Source organism: Plectropomus leopardus, chromosome 17 (assembly GCF_026936395.1).
Source record: "Plectropomus leopardus strain MGB_pleo_1.0 chromosome 17, ASM2693639v1, whole genome shotgun sequence".
Taxonomy (NCBI): Eukaryota; Metazoa; Chordata; class Actinopteri; order Perciformes; family Serranidae; genus Plectropomus; species Plectropomus leopardus.
The window spans coordinates 11,841,203-11,856,623 of record NC_142192.1 but is presented as its reverse complement, the minus strand read 5'-3'; the positions used below and the strand labels follow the sequence as shown (position 1 = coordinate 11,856,623).

The window sequence follows — 15,421 nt, the reverse complement described above, 5'->3', positions numbered from 1 at the left end:
GTTCAAATCAAATGTCCTCATGCAGGTTTCCAGGTCAAGGCAGAGCTTGGCAGTGCATAAAAAGTCTCCCTGATGGTTCTAGTACGACATTGCCGCTCTGCGTGTGGTTTGAGAAAGTGGTACACCCCAGCAGAAGTAGCTGCTCGACTGCTGTGGGTAGGTACAATCAATGTCAAACACTCTACTGTCTCTCTATTCCATTATTTTGAAATGCATACGAAAACTACAATATGAGTGTTTTGTAGGCTACAGCAATGTCAATGTCAATGTCAATGTTGTTCAAAAATGTAATGAAAGAGTCATAGTATAATATGTCATCAATTGAAAAATCATAGTGTGTGAACTTTTTCTGTGCCGCCCTAAATCATATGCTGGCTTCCTAGAATGGAAATCATTCATCAAAACGTTTAGGAAAGCCTGTGCTAAGATCAGGGTTAAAAATGCTGCAAAATGGTCAGTTTAGCTTTTTCTGCAGGGGGGAATCCCCAGAGGATTGGGTTGCATAAAGTGTCAATTAAAACAGCCCCCCCCCCCAACTTTAAGTCAATGATTGCGCCTTCGAGACAGAGACGCTTTATGATTCTAGCCACATAAGCAGCATGACGCAATGTAAACATCCACCTGTTGGTTCACAACTCTGTGATGGATTGCCATCACATTCATGGGCCCCAGAAGATGAATCCTTCAGACTTTGTTTATATCCTGACAATTCCTGTAGCACTATCAGCATGTCAGAATTTTCATATATCTCTTACAGATTTTCAACTCATTTTATCTACCAGTTTTTTTACAGACACTCATTGTCCTCTTCCTCTTGCACCACCACGAGGTATTGTGCTGAGTGAGAGTTTTGTTGAATGGACTGTCAGGAAATTTGATACAGATATTCCAACCCAACTCATCACATACCAATGCGATACGATACGATACGATACGATACGATACGATACGATACGATACGATACGATACGCTATGATACGATCAAGTCTATCTGTTTCCTAGATTTTTCTAAGTAAAATCAACTTGTCAGATTTTACAGTGCATCATGAACAGACACCATATGGTGCAACACAATTCAAAGAAACATTATCAAAGATGTTGATCTTTCAGTTTTACTTGAAATGATGACAAAGCACAATGATTCATTGTTCAAGAGGTCGGCTCAACCTTAGCTGACATTTCATCACCTTTGGCTCAAGTCTATGCACAGCATGTAGTGTTTATGAGTGCAATCTTTTTTTTTATTATTGTATTCACAGCTTCCCTCCCATTTCAGTCTGAAGTCTCACAGCAGTCCCAATTTGACAACGCATGTGATGGAAGTCAAAAATAACAAATCTGCAGGATGAATTCGGCAGATGTATTACACCTTTCCCAAGCATCAGTGCACAGCTGTGGGTGTGAGGAATGAAATGAACTGTTAGAGTTTTGACATGCAGCCCATTTGACCGTTTCTTGGCGCATCTTATCCTCCGGTGGCATGACCCAGTTTACGCCCCTGGTGCCCCCCAGTGACACACTGTAATTTGCGGTGCTGGGAAATTACTGGAGCAGGGACACCTGGGAGACACAGTCAATTAGGCGGGGCTCCACCTGTCCAGTGGGGGCACAGCCAGCCACAAACTGACACCTTAATCTTTGTCTCAAAAACATGGGTTTTTCATAGCTTTACAAATGGTTTTACACCCATGTATGAGACTTTGTTTTTCAGCTAAGTGCTCATTTAAATCTACAAGGATGGGTGAACAAGTGTATACTTGAGGCAGATGGACAGAGCATCCGGACCGCTGCGTCTTGCACACCATCTGTTCCACCTGGCTAGGAAAACATCTACCGAGTGCGGCTTAATATCGTGTAATGTGATTGGCTACAATTCAGAGCCAGTAGGGACTGAAATCGGTGATACAGAACCTCATAGTATACATCAGGGAGAAACGACACCCAGAGACATTTTCAGAGAGGAAAAACGGTTTGTTCTTATTACATATTTATTTATATTTTCATATACTTTTTACATATTTATTTGTAATAATAACATGTATCTGGAGCAAGGGTGGAGGAAGGGCATTTTGGAGGAATGTCACTTTCTTCTTTTTTTTAAACCCATTTAATTACAAGAGAATCATCATTATCAACTCACTCAATGATATTCACAGTCCCATTAAACAAGCTACAACAAAGATCTCCTAAAATATAAGCTGACATATAAAACTAGCATATTTTTTTAAAACACTGTGGTGGATGTATACCTGGGGGAGGATGGGGGATGACTGAGCACTGCAACTAGATAACAGACAGGCAGGATAGAGGGGGGGGGGGCTCTTATTGTGAAAGGTAGGCGTGTGTGAAAACACACCAAAAGTGAGGTGTACAATACACACGCATACACAACATACACACAACAGTTTCTACACAGTCATCATGCTTCAACGGGACCTCATGTTAGTCTTTTTTTCTGTATTTCAGCATCACGTTATTAGAAACAACAACCACAAGTGGGTCAAAAACTGCAGGAGGCAGATTCCTTCAAAATAAAAAATAAAACAAATCGACAAAATAGGTTAGCATTCTAAATGCAATAAAAAAAAAGCACTCTATCTTCTTGGAGCCACGCTGAAAATTTATGACAAACTTCAGACACTTTTTTGGGCCATCACATCTCTGAAACGCTGGGCAAAGTATTAGCATATCCATCCCATGGGTCTGTGACAGCCTTCACAGCGAAGTTGCCTTCCTCCTCTCTAGACTACAAACCCCATTTTTCAAAACATGGTGTAAACAGAATCCCTTGGAGAGTGTGGTGGGCTGGCCAAGAGTGCACTGCACTGCACATAAACTGGAGTCGATCCAGGGAGAGATACTGGCAGGCAACAGTGGCAACAGGCCTGGGTCAAACACACAGACCTGACTGTTCCCGGTTCTATGCAATTAGGTGCACTTGGTTGGTCTTGTCGAATTCTTGTACAGGGGGCAATGGCTGGTAGTTTGTGGCCCTATGTTGTTGCTTTTATCAATTATAGACACTCAGATGCACATATATCATTTGTAAAATCTAAAAAAAGGCAAAAAATAAACATGAGCAAATCAAATCCAGAGATTTGATGAATGACCTGGTAGTTTTTGATTGGCGGACAGTGATAAGGCAGCGAAATAAAGCAGTAAAGCAGAAGATAAAAAATAAAAATCATTATACAGGAAAAGAAAATGGTCTTTGGTGTTCTCTTGTACCGAGAAAGAATGCTAACAAAATAAAAGTTTCTTTGATGCCCAGTCAGTTTCCAAGCGGAAACACTTTCTTGTGGTGAACGTGACCTCTATGTGAGCACTACAAGGGATCCAACAATTATTATTTTTATTTTTTTTAGAAAAAAAAGGAATTACATGACATTACTTCATCTGCAGGTTTGGAGAATTCCTGCACAGTGCAAATAATAAATGCCCCCCATATTGATTACAAGTAAAGAGGAAAAGTATTTCTTTTATGGTGCGAGTTGTCAATATCATGCATCAGATCACTTAACGTAAGACAACACAGGGAGGCAGCGGGCTCTGTGTCTGGACTCGGTCTGGTCAGTCCAAAAACTTGGTCCTTGAATATGCATATTGTCAAATGATTCCTGAAGATGTCTGTTCAACACTTTGTTTATTTTGTGGGTCATTTTGAGAACATCTATACAATTATTAAGCACTTTACACTCCGCTCTCAAGGATCACAGAACATCCATTGACTGAGGGGTGGGGTGAGGAGAACAGCGCGTGTGTTTCCAGTTAAATGGTCTTCCAGGTTATATGCTGTTTACCTGCATCATTGTTATATACTGTGATAATAGCACCACTCCAACAGATAACACTGCCTTGCTACGAATATGAGGAATCACAGAGGGGAAAAGTGAGAAGGGGGGGTCGGACTAGTGTTGGTGCCACTGTCAGAAGGACGATTCCTCATACAGTAGATGAATGAAGTGCTGGCGGGGTTAATTTTCCCATGATACTGATAGACAAGATGCAGGGGTGGACCTTGAATAACATTTTCCTCAGCGTGAGGGTGGTCCTTTTCAATGAGATGACGGTTTTTCCATGTGACCAAATCTGGAAGTTTATTTTGGGGAGAGGGGAGGTTTACGAGGGTTGGTCCTTCTGAAGAGCTGAGATGTCCAGAGGAGGAGGGGCCCGCCCGCTCCACTCCCTCAGCTGCCCGTCCTTGAAGAGGAGGTTGAGGGCGGGCAGGGGGACACCGGACTCTGCCGGGGGCTGACTGAGAGGGTTCGAAACGCCGCTGTCCAGGTCAGATGGTAGGACGCCGTCCTGCCGACACAGGGCAAATGTCACAGATCAGAACTCCAGGCAGAGCGGATGATATGTGGGACAAGGATATATTTCTCCGGGACACAAAAAGTTGGCAAAGACTAAGTAGAATGGGTCCTTTTAGGCCTGGGCAGTATGTAATATTTCATAGCCTCATACCTTTGTGAAGTTTCACCAGGGTGACAGTATGAATGTGCGGTGCTTACTTTCAGCTTTTAGGACTAATAAATACAACTTTACACCTTTGAATTCCTCTCGGTCACAGAGGACACCCAAGGCTTAATTATCTTATCATAAAACACACTTCATACAAACTCAACGAAACAAAAAAAACACTAACCCAAACTGACCTAGTTATTCTTACTAGTGAACTAGTTAGTAAATCAACTGTTTTAACAATCACTAGCTCCGGTTTGGTCAACATAAATCCTTAATTCACCAAGTTAAATATAAAAAACAATACGTTACTCCCCATGGTCCCTCTCTCTGTCATTGCTGGCTGCCGGCTGTTTATAGTCCTGTAACTTTTCCTTACACCACTAGGTGTAACAGTGTCTTTTAGCTCAGCTGCCTGTTCCACCAGTAGAGGACAGAGACTGAGCTCTTGTGGTGTGTGCTGTGCACTATATACAATGAGTTTAATAAAAAAGAGGAGTGCGTGTATTTATGACAGTATTGGAAAATGTATCTTTGGGATCCAAGACTAGCTCCTGTCTGATTTTCACTTTGGTTGGTTAATATAACATCCAGTCCCTCTAAACACCTAAAGGACTACTTGACCTGCAAAATTAAAATTTATATGTCAAATACTCACCCCATGTTACTTTGAAATCATTAAGAAAACTTTGTTTTTCTTGCATGCCCCAACCATTAACGAAGAATTGAAAACCGAAGAAATTTCTTCGTGACTTGGTGTAAAAGGGGTCCGCCTTTAAAGTGATACTCTGCCGATTTTGAACCAGCTTTGCATCATGAAATGTGGGTACTAAGTGTAAATGAACCGTGGTAAACTTCCCTCCATCTTACCAGTGCCCAGATCTTCCTGCTCATCTTTCAGCTAGAATCTGCTGGGTGATGCATTTTGTATCATTCAGCTGATTTTTGCTGGTTTTAAGGCTGTTGCTCCAACTCCAGATTGTACTTTCGCATTTTTGTACAGTAGTTGCTGGTTTTCTACTTCTTGAGCAAAAGCAAATACTGCAGTCCTTTTTCTCTGTCTCTGGTCATGTATCACCAATTTCAAGACTTAGAGCCCAGTTTTATGAAAAGACCATCTTTCCAGTAGTAAAATGATTCTTTAAGAGCAGCAAAACTCGATCAAAACATCCATTTCCAAACCCCCACACAACTCATGCAGTATAATCCAAATCGGACATATCCAGTCGTACGTTCAATATTTCCAAACATGTTCATTTTCTTGCTTTGTCTGTTGTTAAATGTTGTACCCTCTTACTCTAGTTCACCGTAGTATACCAGAAAAACAAGTGTTTTCATAAATAAAGTGTAACAAAGGGAGAGTAACTGAAATACAAATGGCCATTTTGTGGGTACGGTATTCCTTTAAAATACATGTATTAAATATGCAGAAAGGGTAAAGAGGCTGAGACACATCGGTAAGGTTTGTGACACAAAGGAGACCAGTTGTTCTACTAAAACTCTATATTCAACATTTCCTTCCGATTTCTGTTAAATTGTTTTTCTATTAAAGTTTCCTTTCTACTTTATATTGTCTTGTTTTTCTCTTCTTCCTCTCCTCACCCTTACAAACATCCTCGCAGACAGTAAAAACCAGAACATTTGCAAATCAACATAACACCTCATTCCTATCTCAACCCGACTCTCACATAACCCTGTGTAACTTCACTCAATTTCAGCTATGATAATAGCCTTGCATTTTTTGTTTTGTTTGTTTTCTCCAATATCTTTCTTTTGTTTCTCCTTCAACTTTCAGGACACAACATGTAAAATATAGCCCGGGAACCAGACAAATCTTCTAGCTTATGTTATATCTGCTCTGGCAGATAACTCGCATCTGGTCTGCAATGACTACAAAACACACTACTTTATGATTGTGTTGATTTGTCTTTCATCTTTCAATAAAACAAAATAAAAAAACCAAAACAAAATAAAACACTTCAGTCACTATATTTACCTTCAATTCAAAGTCTACTCTAAATTGACTACGGGTCATCTCATGATAAAAGTATATTTGGTTTGGCAAATGTACTGCATCAAAATGCCTACTTAATAAAGATTAACTCATCAGTATATTTATAAGTACAGAGGTTTAATTTAACCATATCTTATTAAGAACAAAAGGTTAAATGAAATTGTTGCCAAGAACATTCACCTGCTTCTCATTGTTTTTTTACCCGTTACATAAAAATCATAACTTAATTATCTCATCATCTCAAGATTAAAAAAGTACACCTAAGTGCTCCTCATAATTACTCTTTCAGCCTGTTACTGAAAGTGAAAGATTCAATCCGCTTGTTTTTACATGTGAAGCCTGTTAAATGTGTTATTATCTTAATTAATTATTATCTTAATTTGTTCACACTGTATTATACTAAAATACCTTCTCTTCTCTCTCACAACTTCGTACCACATTAAACCAAAAATTGTATTAGATACATTGACAAATTATCAATCAGTCTTTAATCTTGATTACCTCCAACAGAGTCAGTTTTTAAAAATAAACTTCTGACTGCTGATATTTTTCCTGGAGATCATTGTTTTGTTTCTTTTCTTTTCGGTACTTTTCTTTGCTGCGAGTGTTCTGATGTGGAAACTCGAAGAGACAGAGACAGAGACAGAGTGTTTTTACCTGGAATGACTGAACGAAGCTCAACACCTTCAGCGATAGCTTTCGGCTCGAGTGAAGTAGCTCTTGAAGGCTGAAAAAACAACAAAGCCAAAGTCTAGCACCACGACAACACACGTCTTAACACTTTTCTCACTGCTTTTTTTTTTTAAGTGAAAACTTTGAAGATGCTAAGTGTTTTCTTTTCTGTACCTTTCACTGCTGCACAGTTTGTGCGAGGCGATTTTTCGACACACTTTGCGGTTGAGCTCGGAGCTGAAGAGGGGCATGCCGAAACACAGTTCCAGAGGGACCCACTCATCTTCAGATGAAAGGGCTGGAAGAGAGGAATTGGCAAGGGAGAGGATGGATGGTGATGACATACATTACAACATCAGACACATTATCATTAACAAAGACAAGCTGGTCTCCCTTTCTAGTCTTCACTGCCTCTTCCAGCTCTCAAACATCTGATTGAGTTACTTGAAGGTATTTTTAATAGAAAAAAGAAATACAGTTTCCACTTTCATGGACAAAAATTCAGAACTTTTCCATGACTTTTTAAGGACTCATCATAATATTTCCATGCTCATTTTACAACATATACTGCAAACAAAACTGTACAGAACATTTAACTCCAAATGTTAATTTTCTACATTTTTACTCATTCCATGACTCTTCCAGGCCTAGAAAATGAGATTATGAAATTATATGATTTTTCCAGGTATTCCATGACCATTGGAATCCTGTAAATATGTATATTAACCAAAAGTGTAGACCTACAGTCTGTCTTTCCTTTGCCGTCCCCATTGTTTTCTTCTGTCACAAGCTCAAAGGACTCAGTGCTGCCGTTGGTGTCCAGGCCTCCACCTAGATGGGTGTCACCTGAAAGAAAAGCAACAAATCACCATCAGCATTAAGACACAGAAAGGTTGTTTCATAGCTAAATAACAGTTTGAATGCCGATCAGTTTAGAAGCTTCATTAAACAAATTTTTTAAATGATTTTGCATTTGATAAAAGAATATAAGAGGTGCTTTAATGTGGAAAAAAGGCATAACTTATGTCTGTGTGTTAAACAACAATCTGTGATCAATTATGTCAGCAGCATTCAATCAGTAAATTTCAAGGTAAAGGCTAACACTGTTCGATCCACGTCCATTAGCAAAGGCTATCACGATCATTGGCACAATTATGCAGACAAACCGATTAATTAAACTGGACTGTGAGCAATCTTTATCTAATTTGCACCATCAGTTCCAATGGCTATCAGAGGCAAGGACATTGTTGCTAATTCAACTATAAGTCTTGTCTCTCACATATCGGTATTGGAACGCAGTCAAAAAAAAAAAAGAAGTGTGTCTTTACCTCTGCACTCAGCACTGTCACTAGCCCTGCGACGGTGCCTGTTGTTGGAGTTGAGCATGGTGATGTAGCCACACTGGTGCTCCAGGTCCACGTGCTCCTTGAGCTTCTGCAGAGCCTTGTGCACACACATGTTGGAGTAGGAGAACTCTGCACAGGAAGGAGAGACAGCACAAACAATTGAAGCTGTACTTCAAGTGCAGCACTAAAATTGATGAACAAGAATCCACATACTTCTATTAAAGCAATAGTTCAAATTCTTTTGAAGTGGGGTTGTATGGGATACTTCTGAAAATAAATCTGTTTATAGATTTTGAAGAGTGAAAATACAAATCACAAACCAACCAACAGCAAACACACAGAAGAAAAAACAGCAATGAAAGACAAACCTTGGCAGTGATACAAAAGAGTACAAAAGAGTTACACATAATTTATTAGGGACACACAATCATATCGGTCATCACTGGTATCAGTCGATATTGGCTTTAAAGTAGAGTATCGGAATCAGACAACATACTGATTTCTGCCAATATCACAAACCGAAATATAGTATTTTTCTTGTTCTGCAAAATGAATGAACATTACATACATTGAAAACCATCATATTTTATGTCTCCATCTGCTGGTGGGCCATTACAATAAGAGTTTGCATAATATGATGTTAATTCCACTACAGAAGAGACCTGACGATCACTAAAATTAGGTGTGGGGAAAAAAGTCAATATGTCGATACTGATATCAGTCAGCAGCCAAATGAGTTGTTATACATCGGCATATCAGATATCGAAAAAAAAACCAAACAATATTGTGCATCCTTATAATTTATCATTTAAGTTAAAAGGTATTGACATATGACACAGTGGCATAATTAATCTGTTATACAATTAACCATTCACTTTAATTTTTCAATCTGACTAATGACAGGTTGCCAGATTTTCTGAAAGAGTTTTATGAAGTACTTATCCATAGTGTATTACCTACAGTAGATAGCTGTGGGCAAGCCTCTGGTTTGAAGAAGCAGACAGGAGTACTGCTACTGAAGCTAAGCAATGTACTGCTGTGGATGGGAGCAGCATCAATATATATTTTATCCATCTAAAAAACTCGTATCAGTTTACCTGTATGTCATTTTACCTCACAGAACACGGGAGCTGCTGGTCTACCACTGCCACAACTGGTTAGTTAGTTAGTGCTACTGTGTGACTTTAGTATTTTAAAAGGTTAGTTTGAATTCACCAAAGTCACACAAAAACACAAAAAAAGTAACCGATCAAGGCAGCAGTAGACCAGCAGCTCCATTGTTTAGTGAATGCTTTTCTTGATGGAGTCTGGCACTGAAAAGATTGATATAACAGCCTCTTTTTTCCTGTCTAACAGCAATGTAAAGCAGTGAAAATATTCAAAATATAGTGTACACTTAAACTGACATGGTTTTTAAGATGGAAAAAAATGTTTTGCTGCTGACCAGTCCACAGCAGTACATTGCTTAGCTTCTGTAGTGGTACTCCTGCCTGCTTCTCCAAACTGGGGGCATGCTGACCACCATCTACTGTAGTTTATGCACTGACTATGGATAAGTACCTCATCAAACCCTTCTTCAAAAACACCAAACTATCCCTTTAATATCAGTGTAACGTTGCATTCATGTAAAATCCGTTTCTGCGGAGGGTGTAATATTGTGACAGCAAATGTATTAGGGGGATGAGTGTTAAGCTTCACGCACAAATTCACAAGAGAAGGATTTGAGGGGATTCAACTCCTTTTTATGATGTTTGACGAGTTAAAACCCTCAAAGCCAAAAACTGAATATTTGAGCCACCAGAGAAAGGAGCGCATATTGACTGAGGTTATGTTAGTCATTTGTGCTCAACACGGCAGTGACAGTACCCTAATATTGATATTGCTAATAAGTAAATCCTGCTGTTTACCCAAGAAAAGTGTGTATTTTAACTCCCTGACCCAGACGTCAAGGAATGTGAGTAGCGAATAACAAAGTCTGCCCTTCCTTTCTAAGGTAGCTAATATTGATCTTCACTCTGAGGTTTTGAGGTCTTTTTTTAGAGAATGGTACCTGCACAAAAACTGTACTCTAATAAATCATAGTTTAACATTCTTTTTAAAGGAAAAAGAATATAAAAAAGTATTTCCTGCATTTTAGCATCACTTCTCATCCAGAGTCAACTCTGTAAACATCGATTAAAAAGTAACCATATTCAGTTTTCATGTTTTCGTTTTCTTTTTGTTAAACAATATTCCTCATAGGACTTTGCAAATAAATGTTACTTTAAAACTTGTACTGAATTACTTTGACTGAGTTAATTTTTCTTGTATGAGCATCAAATATGGCTGTATGATGGCACTACTCAGTGGTTTTATTGCTTTATCCACACACAACAAAAACTCACCTCCTTTCAGATCTTCTGCATCAAATGGGAATGGGATGTGAACCGTTTCACCATGGCCGTGTATACCGTGACCCTGAGAGTTACACACATACACAGTACAGTTTAGATATCCACAAAGTGGCACAAAATATGTACATACATTACATTAGATAATGCAGTGTTCATAGATTTATGCAATAAGGCCTCATTCTGAAATTGGAGCTCATATGTGTGTGTGTGTGTGTGTGTGTTTACCTGGATTAGTACGGCAGAGTGTGTGAGGGCATCATTGAGCATGGTCAGCACATTGGATGTCGGCACGACTCCAGGGTCATGACCCCAGGAGGTGATCAACAACCTGTCGTAACCCTGCACAGAGAAAAACAGGTCAAAGAAAGGATTCTTCCAAAGCTGCTTATCACTGAAATCATTGAGATTGGGATGTGATTGTGTACAGCAGTGAACGTCAACTGGTGGCCCACATACAGCCCCTCAAAGCTTTCCATCCTGCCAGCAGAATATTAACAAGATCAGAAAATGTGAGGAGGAAAAAATGTGATATGATATTTAGGATTTCAGCCTTTTTTTTCTTATATTGAAGCAACCCTACAACAATAGAGATGGAAATAATTTTATTAGAAATGACTATCAGCTCATGACTGTACTGAATAATGCTAATAATAACAAGAATGCTTTTAATACAGTATGAAACTTAAAAGACTCTTAACACAGGGTAGAGGGAAATGTTTCAGTACCTCTGTCCTCTTAAACAGTAATATCATTCATAAGTTTCTACATGTAATACATAATTAGTCAAAAACAAAGTTGAAGGGAAGGAAACAGCCCTCCTCCGTTCCTACTGTCAACTTTTCAAGCTTCTTCTATACCAAACATAAACTGTAAAAATAATTAAACCTCCACCCTGCAGCTTTTTATACATGTCATGACACAGCAAGGCTTTCCCTTTCTTCTCTAGTTTGTTAATTATTTTAAGCTCTTAAAATGACAGAGGACTAAATACTACAAGTACAGGTATATTATGCAGGATCTCCCTAAAAAAAAAAAGTGCACTCATTCAAAAATAATCCTTCTCAATCATTACTTATGATGCACTAGAAGGATGTTGAGGTGGATTTTCCTGCAAAGGCTCTGACGTTTGCCTGTATTTTCTTATTTTCTTCAGGATGTCCCTGGACACAGTGCTTATGTGAAGTTGAGACTTTATAAAAAGCAAGCAACCAAATGTCACTGTAAGCAGTACACATCCAAGGGGACGTTATACAACTGTGGACAAAGCACCAAAAAAAGCATATATGGTGAGGCGAAACGTCATGCGAACAAAGCTGAGGTTGGCCTTCACTTCCACTTATGCTGAGAATTCAGCCAACAACTCTTGCATTGTATACCTCTAAATTCATGGTAAAGTAAACAGCTAAATGGAATAAAAAGACAAGTACACATCACGCAGAAAAAAACATGCTGCTATGTTCCAATGAAATGACCCATTTGCATGATATTACCTATCCTCCCCTGAGAATTTACCTCATCAAATTCTCCTTTGTTCCCTATCTCACATTCCCAGGATAGTTTAAAAATTCCAAGACCACCGGGTAGCCTTGGAGGGGAAAAAGCAGGTGCACGCTGTGGTCTGATTGTCATAGTAATATACCAGGTTAAGAAATGAAGGTCAACAGGGACGGAGGAAGCAGCACTGAATTTCCCTTTACCAACTGAAATGGCCAGGTCAAAATTTAAAGGGGCAGGAGTCAAAGACGAATTAAAAAGTGTCCAATTACATCTTTGATCGTGCTCAAAGTTCAGTTGTTCTTATCACATGTGGGGCTTTTTGACAGATTTCTTTTGTTTATACAGCTCCTGTATAAGCACACATTTACTCACTCAGTCCTGTACCTACACTTGTTTAACCTGCTTACCTGATTAATTATTAGTTTAAGCTAACCTGGAATATGTCCGGCAGTTTGCGGAGCCTGGAGCCTTTGGAGAGCAGCAGAGACGGCGGGCCTTGGCTGGTCACACTGTACAGGTATAGCTTGAACCAGATGGAGCTCACCTCGGGGATAGCCGGGCCAATGTGCTGCAGGGAGGAACAAAAAAAACATGCACACATGCGTGAGTGCAATTGGAGCGGAACTAATGCATACACATGTACACATCCTCAGACGTTTTTTCCATTTCATTTCTTCCGCGTACTTCAAATGATCAAAAAAGTAACAGAGACAAAGGAGAATAATTGTGTCTGTGTTGTTCCTCTGTCGGAGAAGCAGAATTTGAAGCTGCTATTAGAGATGTGAGCGGGAAACAAAGAAAAGAATTCACTGAATTCCACTTCACTGAGTCGCAGCAGTGTGAGAATAAACAGCAGCATGAATGGCACAACAAGAGTTTAACTTCTTTCCCTCCGTCTCTCCGAGCTCAGCTAGAAAGCTGGAGTGTGGCCAGGCAGAGGAATTACTCATGAGCCTTGCCTCCCTTCCTCCCTCTCTCTTTGTGTAGTCTTGTTGTTGGGGGCAACTGCAGGCTGAGTGCCCGCAGAACACACACACACACACACACACACACACACACACACACACACACACACACACACACACACACACACACACACACACACACACACACACACACACACACACACACACACACACACACACACACACACACAACCACAAATCACTCCAGGCACACAAGTGTGTACACACAGCGAGAGGGCAAACACAACCAAACAGAGCACACACACACACACATTAACGCATGAATCGCTGACTAAAACAGAAAATACACAACTCCAAGAAAGTCAACATTTGGTCCAATGTCCCAGCGAGACGCTCAGTATCCCCTCTGCCCTCCCTCCCTCCAGGCATCATACCTGAGGCGTGCAGCTGCTGATGGGTCTGATCTCGTTACTGAGCGGCGCCATCGAGACCAGCAGCTTGTAGTTTTTGTTGAGGACACGGCTGCAGGTGGCCTGGTCCAGACCCAGCAGGCTCTCACAGCGCAACATGTCCAAAGGGAAACCTGGTTAATGAAAGAAAAAAAACAGAGAGTTTCAAATTCCATACAAAATAGGCTGGGAGCTAAATGCAACTTATTAAGTTTGCATTCTTGTGTCTTCTGCGATGTGACTTAAGTAACTGCTTGAATCATAGAAGAACAGAAAAATGTAGGACCCTCTTGTAGCGATCACGTCTGTCAGGGGTCAAATTAATAACTATAAGCAGATGATTATTATAACCATTTCTTTATTTTTCTCATTATCTAATGTAGATTGCCATCTAATTTACTTTTGAGTGTTTATTACATTAATATAAAGTAATAAAATGGACAGCATTGCTTTTTACTGTACAGTTGTTTCATCACAGGGGGCATTACGTGACCGGACAATATCAACACACCTCTCACAGGCAGCTTCAACCACAGGTGCTTTCCCCGTGCGCATTTGTTTTTGTCTCCATCACTGGTAGACATGACTGTTTCTTTTTGTCACAGTGGCTAATATTTGGCCGTTTGGCCAGAATTACCGTACCTTTTTTTTTTTTTTTTAACTTTTTTCCCCCATATGTCGCCATATATTAACAGACTCTAAGTGAACACTTTAAGCGGAGTACTTGATAAGTATTGATTTAAACAGTGATTTATTCAACACGATAACAAGCAAGACAAGATAACCTGAAAATTAGTTTCTTTAAAAATCCAGAAAATGAAAGTTAAAAAACAAAGGAATTGACCTGGAAAATGCACTTGAAAAATTTGAGTAATTCTGTTACATATTTTTTAAAACAAATACGGTTTTCCCTAGCTTTTTTTCTTTATTCCCCTCTCTAGTTTACTATTTCATGACTTAAGGCCTAATATTCACAAAATTGATGAATTAAATGACATTTTAAGACTTTCTGAGGACCTGCAAGTTCCTTGAATTTAAATGTCTGCTGAGTATGACTGCATCAAACAGTAACTGAGTTAAGGATCAGTGGATTTCCACCAGAAAGCACACTAAAGATTCTTTCTTTACAGCCTTGGCGTTAAGAAAAGTGTTGTCTCCAGGGTGACTTGTAAAGAACGTCTTCTCAAAGGACAAAAGAATCAACTTGGCATTCCTGGATTTAGTAATCACCTCTTGCCTCACGGACCTAAATCTAAGCGTCTATGAAGTGCTAATGGTGATAATGAATGAGATAAATCAATATCAGGGTCGGGTTTCGCAGATGCAAAAAAACTGACTGGAAGTCAGTCAAACAGGTCAAGGACCTGATGTTATATTTATTCCATCACATCGAGTGGTGTTCTTGGACAGAGAAGGAGATAATAATTTAAGAGGGAAATTGAATCTGAACCAATGTTATGCACAAATGTTAAAAGGATGTGTGTATCTGTTTGTGGTCTGCTTTTGTGGAATTGATTGAAGGAAGTAATCAAACAAAGTCAGAATATTAGACCGTTTAAAAAGGGAAAAGAAAATTTTTGCGAGGCACAGAGACGAGGAAGGGGAATGTAAAGTACATTGTTTTCTTTATTTCTGTATCGGGATAGTGTTATTGATTATTTA

General features: G+C 39.4%; 1 protein-coding gene across 1 annotated transcript in view; it reads right to left on the bottom strand.

The window, feature by feature from the left end:
* Positions 1 to 1,951: 1,951 nt before the first annotated feature.
* Positions 1,952 to 15,421, bottom strand: part of fam91a1 (family with sequence similarity 91 member A1) — a 36,183-nt gene continuing 22,713 nt past the window's right edge. Inside the window, exons 16-24 of the mRNA XM_042506522.2 lie at positions 13,745 to 13,893; positions 12,818 to 12,952; positions 11,113 to 11,226; positions 10,879 to 10,951; positions 8,477 to 8,623; positions 7,893 to 7,994; positions 7,323 to 7,446; positions 7,134 to 7,203; positions 1,952 to 4,306 (exon numbers count right to left, since the gene is read on the bottom strand). Coding sequence (XP_042362456.1) covers positions 4,121 to 4,306; positions 7,134 to 7,203; positions 7,323 to 7,446; positions 7,893 to 7,994; positions 8,477 to 8,623; positions 10,879 to 10,951; positions 11,113 to 11,226; positions 12,818 to 12,952; positions 13,745 to 13,893 — 1,100 coding nt within the window. The 3' untranslated portion in view covers positions 1,952 to 4,120. The remainder of the gene's footprint in view (positions 4,307 to 7,133; positions 7,204 to 7,322; positions 7,447 to 7,892; positions 7,995 to 8,476; positions 8,624 to 10,878; positions 10,952 to 11,112; positions 11,227 to 12,817; positions 12,953 to 13,744; positions 13,894 to 15,421) is intronic.